Source organism: Oncorhynchus mykiss, chromosome 22, assembly GCF_013265735.2.
Source record: "Oncorhynchus mykiss isolate Arlee chromosome 22, USDA_OmykA_1.1, whole genome shotgun sequence".
Lineage (NCBI taxonomy): Eukaryota > Metazoa > Chordata > Actinopteri > Salmoniformes > Salmonidae > Oncorhynchus > Oncorhynchus mykiss.
Window position 1 is genome coordinate 450,851 of NC_048586.1, and position 13,574 is coordinate 464,424.

The 13,574-nt window shown below is 41.1% G+C and overlaps 1 protein-coding gene across 8 annotated transcripts in view; it reads left to right on the top strand.

Annotated features, from left to right (window-relative positions):
- Nucleotides 1-13,574, top strand: part of mycbp2 (MYC binding protein 2) — a 294,316-nt gene that overhangs the window by 177,738 nt on the left and 103,004 nt on the right. For all 8 annotated transcript variants that reach the window (XM_021578600.2, XM_021578599.2, XM_021578604.2 and 5 more), the window contains exons 31-35: nt 1,500-1,721; nt 2,072-2,263; nt 3,480-3,686; nt 9,288-9,425; nt 10,045-10,223. In XM_021578600.2, the coding sequence (XP_021434275.2) occupies nt 1,500-1,721; nt 2,072-2,263; nt 3,480-3,686; nt 9,288-9,425; nt 10,045-10,223 (938 nt within the window). The remainder of the gene's footprint in view (nt 1-1,499; nt 1,722-2,071; nt 2,264-3,479; nt 3,687-9,287; nt 9,426-10,044; nt 10,224-13,574) is intronic.

The following is a 13,574-nucleotide window of genomic DNA, read 5'->3' on the forward strand; positions in this document are numbered from 1 at the left end:
ATGAGGATGAGTAGGATGAGCCTAGTATAATGTTATTTGTTGCTTACTGCGTTCGGTTTTACTAAACACATGGTTCGCAGAAAGTATTTTAATTTGTCACTCTGAAATTCAAGTACTGGAATACTGTGGAAAACTGTCATTTTCTAAAATTGGTACTTGAAAAGTACAAGAATTATAATGGGATGAGAACAGATAATGATAAAATATGCTTATGAAAAATATTAGAAAAAAGTATTGGTCTTGCACATGAATTTCCTTGCAAGACTACCTAGTTTTTTCCCCCTCGTGTTTTGCGCTATGGTTGCCAGGCGAGCTTGCTCATTCCACCCACACTGCCACTCAGCCGGTAGGTACAGAATTGACTGATTAGGTACCGCCAAACGTCACATCGAGAACTAAAATGCCGGGCAAATGTAGATTCAACGTTGCCTTTTGTGAGTATGAAACTTTTCAGTGATCTTTTATTTCAGCTCATTAAACATGGGACCAACACTTTACATGTTGCGTTTATATTTTTGTTCAGTGTAGTTTACCCACTTGTTTTACCACTACATCACTGGACCCAACCAGCTACAGAGCAAAAAAACGTCAGACTGACATTGCGAGCATGGGTGAATCGGCCCTGGGGAGTCACATGAAGGAGGGAAGACACAGCGCTGCGTCTTGCACTGGGCACCAGTTCTACATTGTGGCTTTTTCTTTGTAACAACCTCCAGAGCTTTTTTGCCAATCGCCTCATTCACGGGCCACCCGCCCTTCTCTCAACCTCTGACACTAAAGCTGCCAGTCGGAAGCAAGACGTGTTTTCCTAGCTATTAAGTAGTAGATTTCCCCCAAAAAACAGTAATTAAGATGGAATTGTGTAGTAATGCAAATAGGAAATGTGTGTTCACCAGTAGGTATGTCCCAAAACTCTGCTCATCACTACTCAAATTACAACATCATCAGTACTGACTTACCACTCATGTATGTAGTAAATAAGTAGTGAAACTGTATTATTGAGTAGAACTTGTAAGTTAGTGATGAATAATGTTTGATTTATTTTTTTGCGGTTGTGGAAATATACTGTCATCTGATGTCGACTAGAAACAATTGCAAATTGATGTACTTGAAAGTCCGTGAATGTGTCTTTCCACTGTCTGTACGAACCCTGTAAACAGTACATTCACACTAGTATGTAGTACTACTAGTACAGAGTATGCCCTTTAAGTAAGTAGTAGGCAAGTCAGATTTCAGACACGGCCAGTGTCTTGGTTGCTATCACAATGGCTCCTCTAAGCTTTTGTGTACCAAAATGAACTAAAAGAAAGACACAGCTAGTGATCATTTAGGTTAGAATGTATTCTGGCTCATGTATTCTGGCTCATGTTATCGGGCTCATGTTATCTGGCACATGTTATCTGGCTCATGTTATCTGGCACATGTTATCTGGCACATGTTATCTGGCTCATGTTATCTGCCACCTCACACACCCTGTTTTCCCCTCTCCCTTTCACCAGGACATCGCCGAGGCCAACTTCCGCACATCGAGCAGCCGACTGTTGGCAGCGGTGATGTCTGCGCTGTGCAACACATCAGTCAAGTTGTCATCCATCTTGCCCATTGCGTACGACGGCGAAGTGATGCTGCGCTCGCTGGTCAAACAGGTCAGCACGGAGAATGACTCGGCGCTCGCACACCGCTTCCCCCTGCTGGTGGAGCACATGGAGAAACTCAGCCATGTGAGTGAATGCAAAATTTCAACACAATGTGTGACCAATGAGGACCTGTATTCAAAAAGCATCTCCCAGTTGGAGTGTTGGTACAGGTTCAGTTTCCCAGGTCTATGTAATCTTCATTATTATCTAAAAAGCTCAACTTAGGTCAGCACTCCTGCTCTGAGACTTTTTGTGAATATCCCATATCTAGCGCAGGGGTTGGCAACCTATCTTGACCTGTTTTACTGTTGTAACACACTCCTATTAAAATGTGTTATCATTGAAATAGATGTAATTGTCATTTAAATACAATCAGACTATTGCTGACCTTTTCTTTAGCTTTCTTTCTCTCCTTTTCTCCTCTCGCCTTTCAGAGGGAGGAGAACCTGATGGGGATGGCCAGTTTCCGGGAGGTTCTTGAGAAGATGCTGGTGATCGTGGTGCTACCGGTGAGGAAAAGCCTGAGGAAGGAGGTAGAGGTCTTCTCCCCCCACCTGGTCTCCAACACCTGTGGCCTGCTGGCCAGCATCGTCTCTGAGCTCACCGCCTCTGCCCTGGGCTCCGAGGTAAAGAACATACACATGCGCATGTGCACTCCGCACACACACTGTCTCACACACATTCAATATGTGGTTTATGTGTAAAGAGAGAGCTCAAGGTTTGTGTTTGGGATTTAACTCATTACCAGGTTCTATCTATTCAGAGATTGAACAGAACAATACAGGACATTGATATTGTTTGCATTTTTACAAATTAAATCTAGTCCTATTCCTTTTGCTGGGTTGGCTGGATTCATAATTGAATCGGCCTTCCCCAATTTAGTCTAAATCAAGTTTAGACCTGACTCCAGTGCAAATATAGTGCTCTGTTGGGGTTGTCATTCAGCTTTGATATCCACCATTTACACTATTGTTTCATTGCAATTTTAATATTAATTTAATAAAATGTTCATCAAATGTTAATCTGCATTCAATATATAGTTTGAAAATTATAATAACAAAACAGAGAACCTAAAAAAAAACGTCAGAATGACTTCTCTTGTTTACAAGACACTGAGTCCCTTGGGGGAGTGACGTCTCTCTCTCTGTCCAACCACATTTCCGTCTGTTTCGCTGTACCCAGCGGCCAAAGGTTGCATTCTCAACACTCAGTCTCAATCACTCTGGCACCCTGTCATCATGACAACAGCCCCAGCTGCTTTTCAAAACCCATTGTTTATGTTGTCATGGAAACTGCTTTTGTTCCCTTTTGGGCCCTGGATATCCTTGTAACAACAACAGGCAGGCTTTCTGGCCAAATAGGTGTTGCATAAATAGCAAGGTGACTAATGCTAACCACACTACATAGATCAGGACATCCTCATAGTAATGTTTCTGGCTGACGTCATGGTCATGAGGTTGTATCATTCATTGTCTTGTACAATAACAATGAAAAGTCCCTCATGTTTATTCACCTCAGTGCTACCACCTGGTGGAATTATAAAGCTCATAAATAATACACATTTGGCACATAGTCTTAATGATGTAATTAACTTTTTGTTAACTGGTTTTCTGGTTGACAAGACATCATGTAACCAGATTAGAACCAATTAGTCTCTGTTAAAACCAGATAAAGACATATAATTTTCATGACAAGATCAAGGCGCAGTGAAAAATACAGATTACAACCAGATAAATACAATTTTTTCTCGTTGCTAAAATGACTTTAATATACAACCAGTACATGACCACATAAAAACAATTTAAAAGACACCATAATGACTGGTCTCTTCGTCTGTCCCAGGTGGACGGTCTGAACTCGCTTCACTCTGTGAAGTCCACTCCCAATCGCTTCACCAAGACGAGCCAGGGCCGCAGCTGGAACACAGGCAACGGCTCTCCGGATGCCATCTGTCTGACAGTGGACAAGCCTGGCGTGGTGCTGGTGGGCTTTTGTGTCTACGGCGGTGGAGGCATCCATGAGTACGAGTTGGAGGTGCTGGCTGATGATGTAAGAGTTTTAGATCTACCTTTAATTCTGTGTTAATTTTGACAGATATTTTACATTTAGTTTGTCTTTTGACTAATAACTTTTAGTCATTTCATCAGTCTTAGTTTTTGTTATTAGTTGACTCAAAGTCCACAACCTTTTAGTCAGTGATTTTAGTCAATGCATTTTTTCTTCTTCTCTAGATTACCTCTTTAGATTGACCTCTAACTTCCGTCATGTGCACATTCAGATAACCTTGTCCAACTACAATCCCCTGCTATATCTTAGCTGGCAATATTTCTATTGTGACATATGACAACCATAGTACCCCATGAGTAATCATAGGGTACGAAGCTGGCTGCAGGTTAAACAATTTACAACTCTGATTTTCTCCCCGTCATAACCGTACAAGGTGGGTAAATAACAGTGATGTCCTTAAGACCCCGAGGGTGGTAACAGCACACCTGGCTACTCATGTGATCAGATCAACATTTACAGACCCCGAGGGTGGTAATAGCACACCTGGCTACTCATGTGATCAGATCAACATTTACAGACCCCGAGGGTGGTAATAGCACACCTGGCTACTCATGTGATCAGATCAACATTTACAGATCCCGAGGGTGGTAATAGCACACCTGGCTACTCATGTGATCAGATCAACATTTACAGACCCCGAGGGTGGTAATAGCACACCTGGCTACTCATGTGATCAGATCAACATTTACAGACGCCGAGGGTGGTAACAGTACATCTGGCTACTCATGTGATCAGATCAACATTTACAGACCCCGAGGGTGGTAATAGCACACCTGGCTACTCATGTGATCAGATCAACATTTACAGACGCCGAGGGTGGTAACAGTACATCTGGCTACTCATGTGATCAGATCAACATTTGCAGACCCCGAGGGTGGTAACAGCACACCTGGCTACTCATGTGATCAGATCAACATTTGCCAATATGAAAGTAAGAGAGAGGAGACATTGAGTTTATTTGTTCTTGCTCACAGATGAAACGCAGAATTTACGTTACTAATAATTGCAAAACACTCATTTAAAATACATAAGACATAATATGTGACATAAATAGAATATTGAATAGTTGTAAACATTACATTAAATATTAAAATATGATTTAAAAGAATAACATTTTTGGGAGAACCATTTAAGAGCTAGAGTTATTATACAGTCTGATAGCAGTGGGTAGAGTGGCGTTTCACAGGCGGTTTGTATGGGCAGTTATACAGGACAGGTATACAGAATGATAGCAGTGGGTAGAGTGGCATTTCACAGGCGGTTTGTATGGGCAGTTATACAGGACAGGTATACAGTCCGATAGCAGTGGGTAGAGTGGCATTTCACAGGCGGTTTGTACGGGCAGTTATACAGGACAGGTATACAGTCTGATAGCAGTGGGTAGAGTGGCGTTTCACAGGCGGTTTGTACGGACAGTTATACAGGACAGGTATACAGTCTGATAGCAGTGGGTAGAGTGGCGTTACACAGGCGGTTTGTACGGGCAGTTATACAGTCTGATAGCAGTGGGTAGAGTGGCGTTACACAGGCGGTTTGTACGGGCAGTTATACAGGACAGGTATACAGTCTGATAGCAGTGGGTAGAGTGGCGTTTCACAGGCGGTTTGTACGGGCAGTTATACAGGACAGGTATACAGTCTGATAGCAGTGGGTAGAGTGGCGTTACACAGGCGGTTTGTACGGGCAGTTATACAGTCTGATAGCAGTGGGTAGAGTGGCATTTCACAAGCGGTTTGTACGGGCAGTTATACAGGACAGGTATACAGTCTGATAGCCATTGGTCAATCTATAAAAAAATGGGAAACTTCATCTATATGCCCATGATACTATTATGTATGCTATTGCCCCGACTGTTGATCTGGCTGTGTCAAAACTACAGTCAGATTTTATAGTTATGCAAGAATCTATTTCGTGCCCTTTGTTTTGTTACAAGGGACAGTTTTCATACTCATCACTGCATCCTGTATCAAAAGGTTGGCTAGACTTGACTCGTCAACTTACACACAGCTCTGACACACACACTTATCCCACTAGGCATGCCACCAGGGGTCTTTTCACAGTCCCCAAATCCAGAACAAATTCAAGACAACGTACAGTATTATATAGAGCCCTTATTGCATGGAACTTCCTTCCATCTCATATTGATCAAATTAACAGCAAACCTGGTTTCAAAAAACAGATAAAGCAACACCTCACGGCACAACGCCTCTCCCCTATTTGACCTAGATAGTTTGTGGGTATGCATTGATACGTAGGCTACGTGTGCCTTTAAAATAAATAATACCTAGTTCTGTCCTTGAGCTTTTTTTGTCTATTGATGTTCTTAATTATGCCATTCTGTATTATGTTTCATGTTTTGTGTGGATCCCAGGAAGAGTAGCTTCTGCTTTTGCAACATCGAATGGGGATCCTAATAAAATACCAAATACCAATCCCTTGCTGATTTAAAACTTGTGCTTAATATGGGCAAAACGAGATACATGTTTTTAAACTCTCGTAAAAATGTATCAGAGGAACTACATGTTTACTCATTAGATGGTCCTCCACTCAAAAGTTTTCCCGCATATAAATACTTAGGCATTTTATATGGATTTGATGTTTTAAAAAACGTAGGTGAGCTGGTTAAGAAACTAAGATTTAAAGTTGGCTTTATCTACAGAAACATTGTCTTTCTCTAAGCAGTAGGAAGCAGATTATTCAGTCAACCTTTTTATCGGTTCTTGATTATGGTGTTATTATTTATCAAAGTGCAGCTGTGATAAGAGAATTATGTTCTCCATTTACATAACCCAATTTAATTATATTACTCTGTCTGCAAACCATAATTTGTAAGATCCTGGTCGAATGAAACAGACCCAGCTAGAATAGTCAAAAAATATCAGTTCTGTTATACTCAGACAATATTTTGACAGTTTTGGAAACGTTAGTGTTTTCTATCATAATCTGTAAATTATATGCATATTCTAGCATCTGGTCCTGAGAAATAGGCTGTTTAGTTTGGGAATGTTATTTTTCCAAACATAAAAATAATGCCCCCTAGCTTCAAGAGGTTAAAGTGTTGCTCTGTGCTACGCAGTGGAGCGGGGTGTGGGTCCACCCCCCTTCCTCCTCCCTTCCCTATGGGCTAGGTCAGTCTTCTGTGTGTGGCTCTGCGGCCCATCCCGTGCCCCCTGCCCTCGTGCCTTGAACCTCACGCACCCATCGCTATTTCAGTGGATACAGCTGGAGGAACTGCAAGGCAATCCCTTAAATTAATAATAATAATTTCTTTGTTGGAAAATAAGAACTTAAGGAATGATTTGTACCAAATACAATGCTCTTCGTTTTAGAGATGTTCAGGACCAGTTTATTACTGGCCACCATTCCAAAACAGAACTGCAACTCTTTCTTAAGAGTTTCTGTTCGTCATGGGTATTTCCTGCCTGAGTTTGCCCACTTTGCCAATGAAATAATCATTAAAATAATTGGCAACATCAAATAGTTTTGTGATGAATAAGCAGTCTGATTCGATGACAGATGAAGTTGAATTTGTCTTTCTGCCCATAATTTCATTTAAAGTACTCAAGTTTTTTTTTATATATCATTGATCTTAGTTTCATAGTAAAGTTTCTTATTTTTGTTGAGTTTAGTCACATAATTTCAGAATTTGTAGTAAGCCAGTCAGATGTGCAGCCAGACTTACTCCCTTTGCCCCATCTCTTTCCACTTTACAGGTCTTCAATTCCTCATCAATCCATGGAGCCTTAACAGTTCTAACAGTCAGTTTCTTAACAGGTGCATGTTTATCAATAATTGGAAGAAGCAATTTCAAGTGCAGCGTCTGGATGCTCCTCATTAATCACATCAGACAAACACATATGATTAACATCAGTCACAGCAAAATATTTTGTAAGATCACTTATACACTATTGAAGGCCCAGCTGTTGGATCCTTGGCTTTCCTGGATATAGCCACTATATCGTGATCACTCCACATCCAATGGGTACAGATACAGCTTTTGAACAAAGTTCTATAGTCAGTATTAGTAAAAATGTGATCAATATATGTGGATGATCTTGTTCCTGTATTGTTTGTAAATACTCTGGTTGGTTGATTAATAACCTGAACCAGATTACAGGCACTGGTTACAGTGAGAAGCTTCCTCTTGAGCGGACAGCTTGATGAAAGCCAGCCAATATTCAGGTCCCCAAGAAAGTAGACCTCTCTGTTTACATCACAAACACTATCAGGCATTTCACACACATTATTTCGATACTGACGGTTAGCACTTGGTGGCCTATAGCAACAGCCCAAAATAAAAAGCTTTTGATGTTCCAAGTGAACCTGCCACCACAACATTTCAATAACAGTTGACATAAGATCTTCTCTAAGCATTATAGAGATATGGCTCTGAATATATATATATATATATATATATATATATATATATATATATATATATATATATATATATATATATATATATATATATATATATATATACATATACACAGCAACACCTCCCCCATAAGCAAGAGTGACTGGGGCACTTCACAAAATAGATGGCATCATGTGGAAGTAAAATTATGTGAATATATTGAAGCAACTTCTCAAGACATCAGTTAAAGCTTGGTCGTAAATGGGTCTTTCAAATGGACAATGACCCCAAGCATACTTTCAAAGTTGTGGAAAAAAGTCTTAAGGACAACAAAGTCAAGGTATTGGAGTGGTCATCACAAAGCCCTGACCTCAATCCTATAGAACATTTGTGGTCCAAACTGAAAAAGTATGTGCGAGCAAGGAGGCCTACAAACCTGTCTGTTACACCAGCTCTGTCTGGAGGAATGGGCCAAAATTCACCCAACTTATTGTGGGAAGCTTTCGAAGGCTACCTGAAATGTTTGACCAAAGTTAAACAATTTAAAGGCAATGCTGCTAAATTCTATTTGAGTGTATGTAAACTTCTGACCCACTGGGAATGTGATGAAAGAAATAAAAGCTGAAATAAATCATTCTTTCGACTATTATTCTGACATTTCACATTCTTAAAATAAAGTGGTGATCCTAACTGACCTATGACAGGCAATTTTTACTAGGTTTAAATGTCATGAATTGTGAAAAACTGAGTTTAAATGTATTTGGCTAAGGAGTATGTGAACTTCCAACTTCAACTGTTAGCAGTCCCAGCAACTGATGCTTTGTGGGATTCAACATAAGAAGCTAGGTAGCCACCAATAACTTTCCAAAATACTTTTAAACAACAAACTTTCCGAGCTCGTCCTCGTTCCGCGTACCATAGGAAGTGACGCTATTCCAGGAGACACAGTAGAATGGTCTGACTACAGAAGATATGTCGTTGTCATTCAGTTGTTTTATTTTTATTTTCTATGTTTTTTTGTTTGATACAACGTGTTGGAAGATTTTAGGTCCCTCTGAACTAGCTCCTATAGTCACAGTTCGCTACAGTTCGCTACTATCGCTTTTCAACAGTCAAAGTAAAAAAAATTGCTGGAGGTATTTAAGCTTCCCTAGGAATTCTTAACTTTTTGTTTCTCACCACTTCTCTACTTTCTCTCTTTCCCCTCTACCCTTCTCCCCCTCCAGGCCCAGACGGAGCACCCTGGGGATTCGGTCCACACCCACAGGTGGACGTCTCTGGAGCTGGTCAAGGGAACCTACAGCACTGATGACTCTCCCAGCGACATTGCCGAGATACGCCTCGACAAGGCCGTGCCACTGAAGGTACACAGGACTAGAATTATGTGCCCTATTCAGTAGTGATGTGGGGGGAAAATCGATCGTTACAAAATGTAATTTTTGGGGGAATATTTCAAATTGATATTTGACTCCCAAGTATCGATTTGTAAATAAATTCAAATCTCTTTTTTTTTTTCTTTTTTAATTTTTTTTTTAATGTTAGCTAGTGCTTGTCGGCTTTACCTGCCCCAAAACTCCGGTATTTTACATCCTATAGCTTGATCTACATCTTTTTAAATTGTTAGCCAACATGTTTTCATCTCTTTTATTTCCCTGATCCAAACTTGTTTTCTCATGCTCTTGTCTCTATGAAGCAGAAATATAGTGAGCAATATGTTTAGATCTTCAAATCGCAGTATCGAATCTCAAGGCATACAGAATCATCTGAAGTGCAATTACATATCAGATATGTCTGTATCATGATAATATCGCATCATGAGGTACCTGGCAATTCCCAGCCTGCTCTGCAGACATATCTATTCATCAATCTAACCATATATGTATGCATGCATCATCCTTCTTTAGTATTTTTTATACCACAGACTCTATGCAACTTATGATATGAAAACAATATATGTTGCACAATCCTGTTTACATTCTACAGGAGGGTGTGAAATATGCTGTCCGCCTGCGTAACTATGGCAGCCGAACGGCCAATGGGGATGGAGGGATGACCACGGTTCAGTGTTCCGATGGCTTGGCCTTTACCTTCCGAACCTGTAGCCTGAGCAGCAACGGGACAAACCAGACTAGAGGACAAATACCACAGATGCTGTACTACAGGTACGCACACAGACATGTGCACAGACAGACAGACAAAAAGACTCAAGTTGATATTCATGTCATGGTTTTAACATCGACAGAAAAGACAGAAATGCCGAAGGTGGTGTTGCCATTTTATATTTAGAACCACATTCCTATAAAGATTAGAGAATATGATGTTAAATACTGTTGAAGTAATATGGCTGCAGGTTCATCTGCCTCACCTAAAGCCCATTATTGTGGGAAGCTGCTATAGACCACCAAGTGCAGTCAGTATCTGGATAACGTGTGAAATACTTGATAATGTATGTGATTTCAACAGAGGTATATTTTCTGGGTGTTTTAAGCTGTACTTAGTGCCTGCAACTTGGTTCAGGTTATCAGTCAACCTACCAGGGTAGTTACAAACAGCACAGGAATGAAATCATCAACATGTATTGATCACATCTTTACTAATGCTGCAGTAATTTTGTTTTAAAGGAGTATCCAAATCCATCGGATGTAGTGATCATAATATAGTACCATAACTAGGAAAACTAAAGTTCCAAAGGCTGGGCCTAATATAGTGTATAAGAGGTCATACAATACATTTTCTAGTGATTCCTATCTTGTTGATGTAAAGAATATTTGCTGGTCTGTTGTGTAATGAGGAGCAACCAGACGCTGCACTTGACACATTTATGAAGTTGCTTATCCCAGTTACTAATAAGCATGCACCCATTAAGAAAATGAATTGAAAAATGTTATGGTTGAGAGGGATGATAAGTCTGGCTGCACAACCGATTTGGAAAACATACTTCAAATTGTGAAATCATGTTAATAAACTGAATAAAAAGAAGAAACAAAGATAAATGACATAAAGAATGATAGTAAAACACTTGGGGGCACCTTAAATTCAATTATGGTCAAAAAGGCAAACTCGGCTCTATCATTCATTGAATCAGGTGGCTCATTCATCACAACACCCACTGATATTGCCAACTACTTAAAGGATTTTTTAATTTACAAGATTACCAAACAATGACATGCCAGCAACAAACGCTGACAATACACATCCAAGGGTTATTGATAAAAGTATTAAAGCCAAGCATTGTAATTTTGATCTGTGTAAAGTGAGTGTGGAAGAAGTGAAATCATGTCTGTTGTCAATCAACAATGACAAGCCACCAGAGTCTGACAACCTGGATGGAAAATTACTGAGGATAATAGCGGACGATACTGCCACTCCTATTTGCCATATCTTCAGTGTAAGTCTACTAGAAGGTTTGCTTCCCTCCAGGCCTGAGGGTACAAGTAATTCCGCTACCCAAGAATAGTAAAGCCCCCTTTACTGGCTCAAATATCCAACAATCAGCCTGTTACCAACCCTTAGTAAACTTTTGGAAAAAATAGTGTTTGGCCAGATACAATGCTATTTCACAGTAAACAAATTGACAACAGAATTTCAGCATGCTTATAGGGAAGGACATTCAACAAGCACAGCACTTACACAAATGACTGATTGGCTGAGAGAAATTGATGCTAAAAAGATTGGGGGGGCTGTTTTGCTAGACTTCAGTGTGGCATTTGACATTATCGATCATAGTCGGACATCTTTTTCCAAGATGGCGTAGCAGTCGGACGTCTGTTTTGTCAATGTATACATATTTTTCTTTGTATATATGTTTAATCTCAATTTCCATCTATGGACTGAACATACTCTCCTGCAACCCGCCCCACTCAATGTGGTACGAATCTGCAATTTTTTTATACTTTAGAACCAGAACCCCCATCAGTAGCTAACTAGCTAGTAGTCAGTCAGCCACTGCTCGCAGTCATTACCGTTAACTTGGACATTAGCACAGTGCGATATCAACCCAGAGCATATCGGACTGCTTTTTCTCTACCACATCTCTGGATTCCAACGGCAAGCTCTGAACCTCTACACCGGCTCATCGCAGCTAACTAGCTGCTATCCGAGTGACTGCTCCTGGCTAACATCTCTGTCCCGAAGCAAGCACCAGTTAGCCTCGAGCTAGACCCATCTCCCGGGCAGCTGAAGAAGTCAATCAGCCATTTCTTGGGCTACAATACCTCTTTTGCCATTTGGCCGATCCATCACGACTGGTCTGCCGACGTAACCGTCCAAAGGGGTTTCAACGGGCTCTTCCATTGCGACATCCCCCGGATGCCCATCTGCTAGCCCCAGCCCGCAAGCTGTCTGATTCGCCGTGTCTCCAGCTCGTAGCTACTCACTGGACCCTATGATCACTCGGCTATACATGCCTCTCCCTAATGTCAATATGCCTCGTCTATTGCTGTTTTGGTTAGTGATTATTGTCTTACTTCACTGTAGAGCCTCCAGCCATGCTCAATATGCCATGTTCCACCCCCCCCCCACACATGCGGTAGCCTCACCTGGCTTAAATGGTGCCTCTAGAGACAAAACCTCTCCTCACTCAATGCCTAGGTTTACTTCCACTGTACTCACATCCTACCATACCTTTGTCTGTACATTATGCCTTGAATCTATGCTATCGTGCCCAGAAATCTGCTCCTTTTACTCTGTTCCGAATGTGCTAGATGACCAGTTCTTATAGCCTTTAGCCACACCCTTATCCTACTTCTCCTCTGTTCGTCTGGGGATGTAGAGGTTAACCCCTGCAGCCCCCAGCACCACTCCCATTCCCCAGGCGCTCTCATTTGTTGACTTCTGTAACTGTTAAAGCCTTGGTTTCATGCATATTAACATTAGAAGCTTCCTCCCTAAGTTTGTTTTATTCACTTCTTTAGCACACTCTGCCCACCTGGCTTAGGAAGGCCACTAAAAATCCTGAAATTTCCATCTCTAACTATAACAATTGCCTAAAGGGGTGGAGTTAGCCTGCAGAGTTCTGTCATACTATCCAAGTTTGTGCCCAAACAATTCGAGCTTCTACTTTTAAAAACCCACCTTTCCAGAAATAAGTCTCTCACAGGTGCTGCTTGTTATAGACCCCCTTCAGCACACAGCTGTGTCCTGGACACTATGTGAATTTTTTGCCCCCCATCTATCTTCAGAGTTTGTACTGTTAGGTGACCTAAACTGGGACATGCTTAAAACCCCGGCCGCCCTACAATCTAAACTAGATGCCCTCAATCTCACACAAATGATCAAGGAACCTACCAGGTACAACCCTAAATCCGTAACCATGGGCACCCTCTTAGATATCATCCTGACCAACTTGCCCTCTAAATAACCCTCTGCTGTCTTCAACCAGGATCTCACTACCTCATTGCCTGTGTGCGTAATCAAACGACCACCCCTCATCACTGTCAAACGCTCACTAAAACACTTCAACGAGCAGGCCTTTCTAATCGACCTGGCCCGGGTATCCTGGAAGGATATTGACA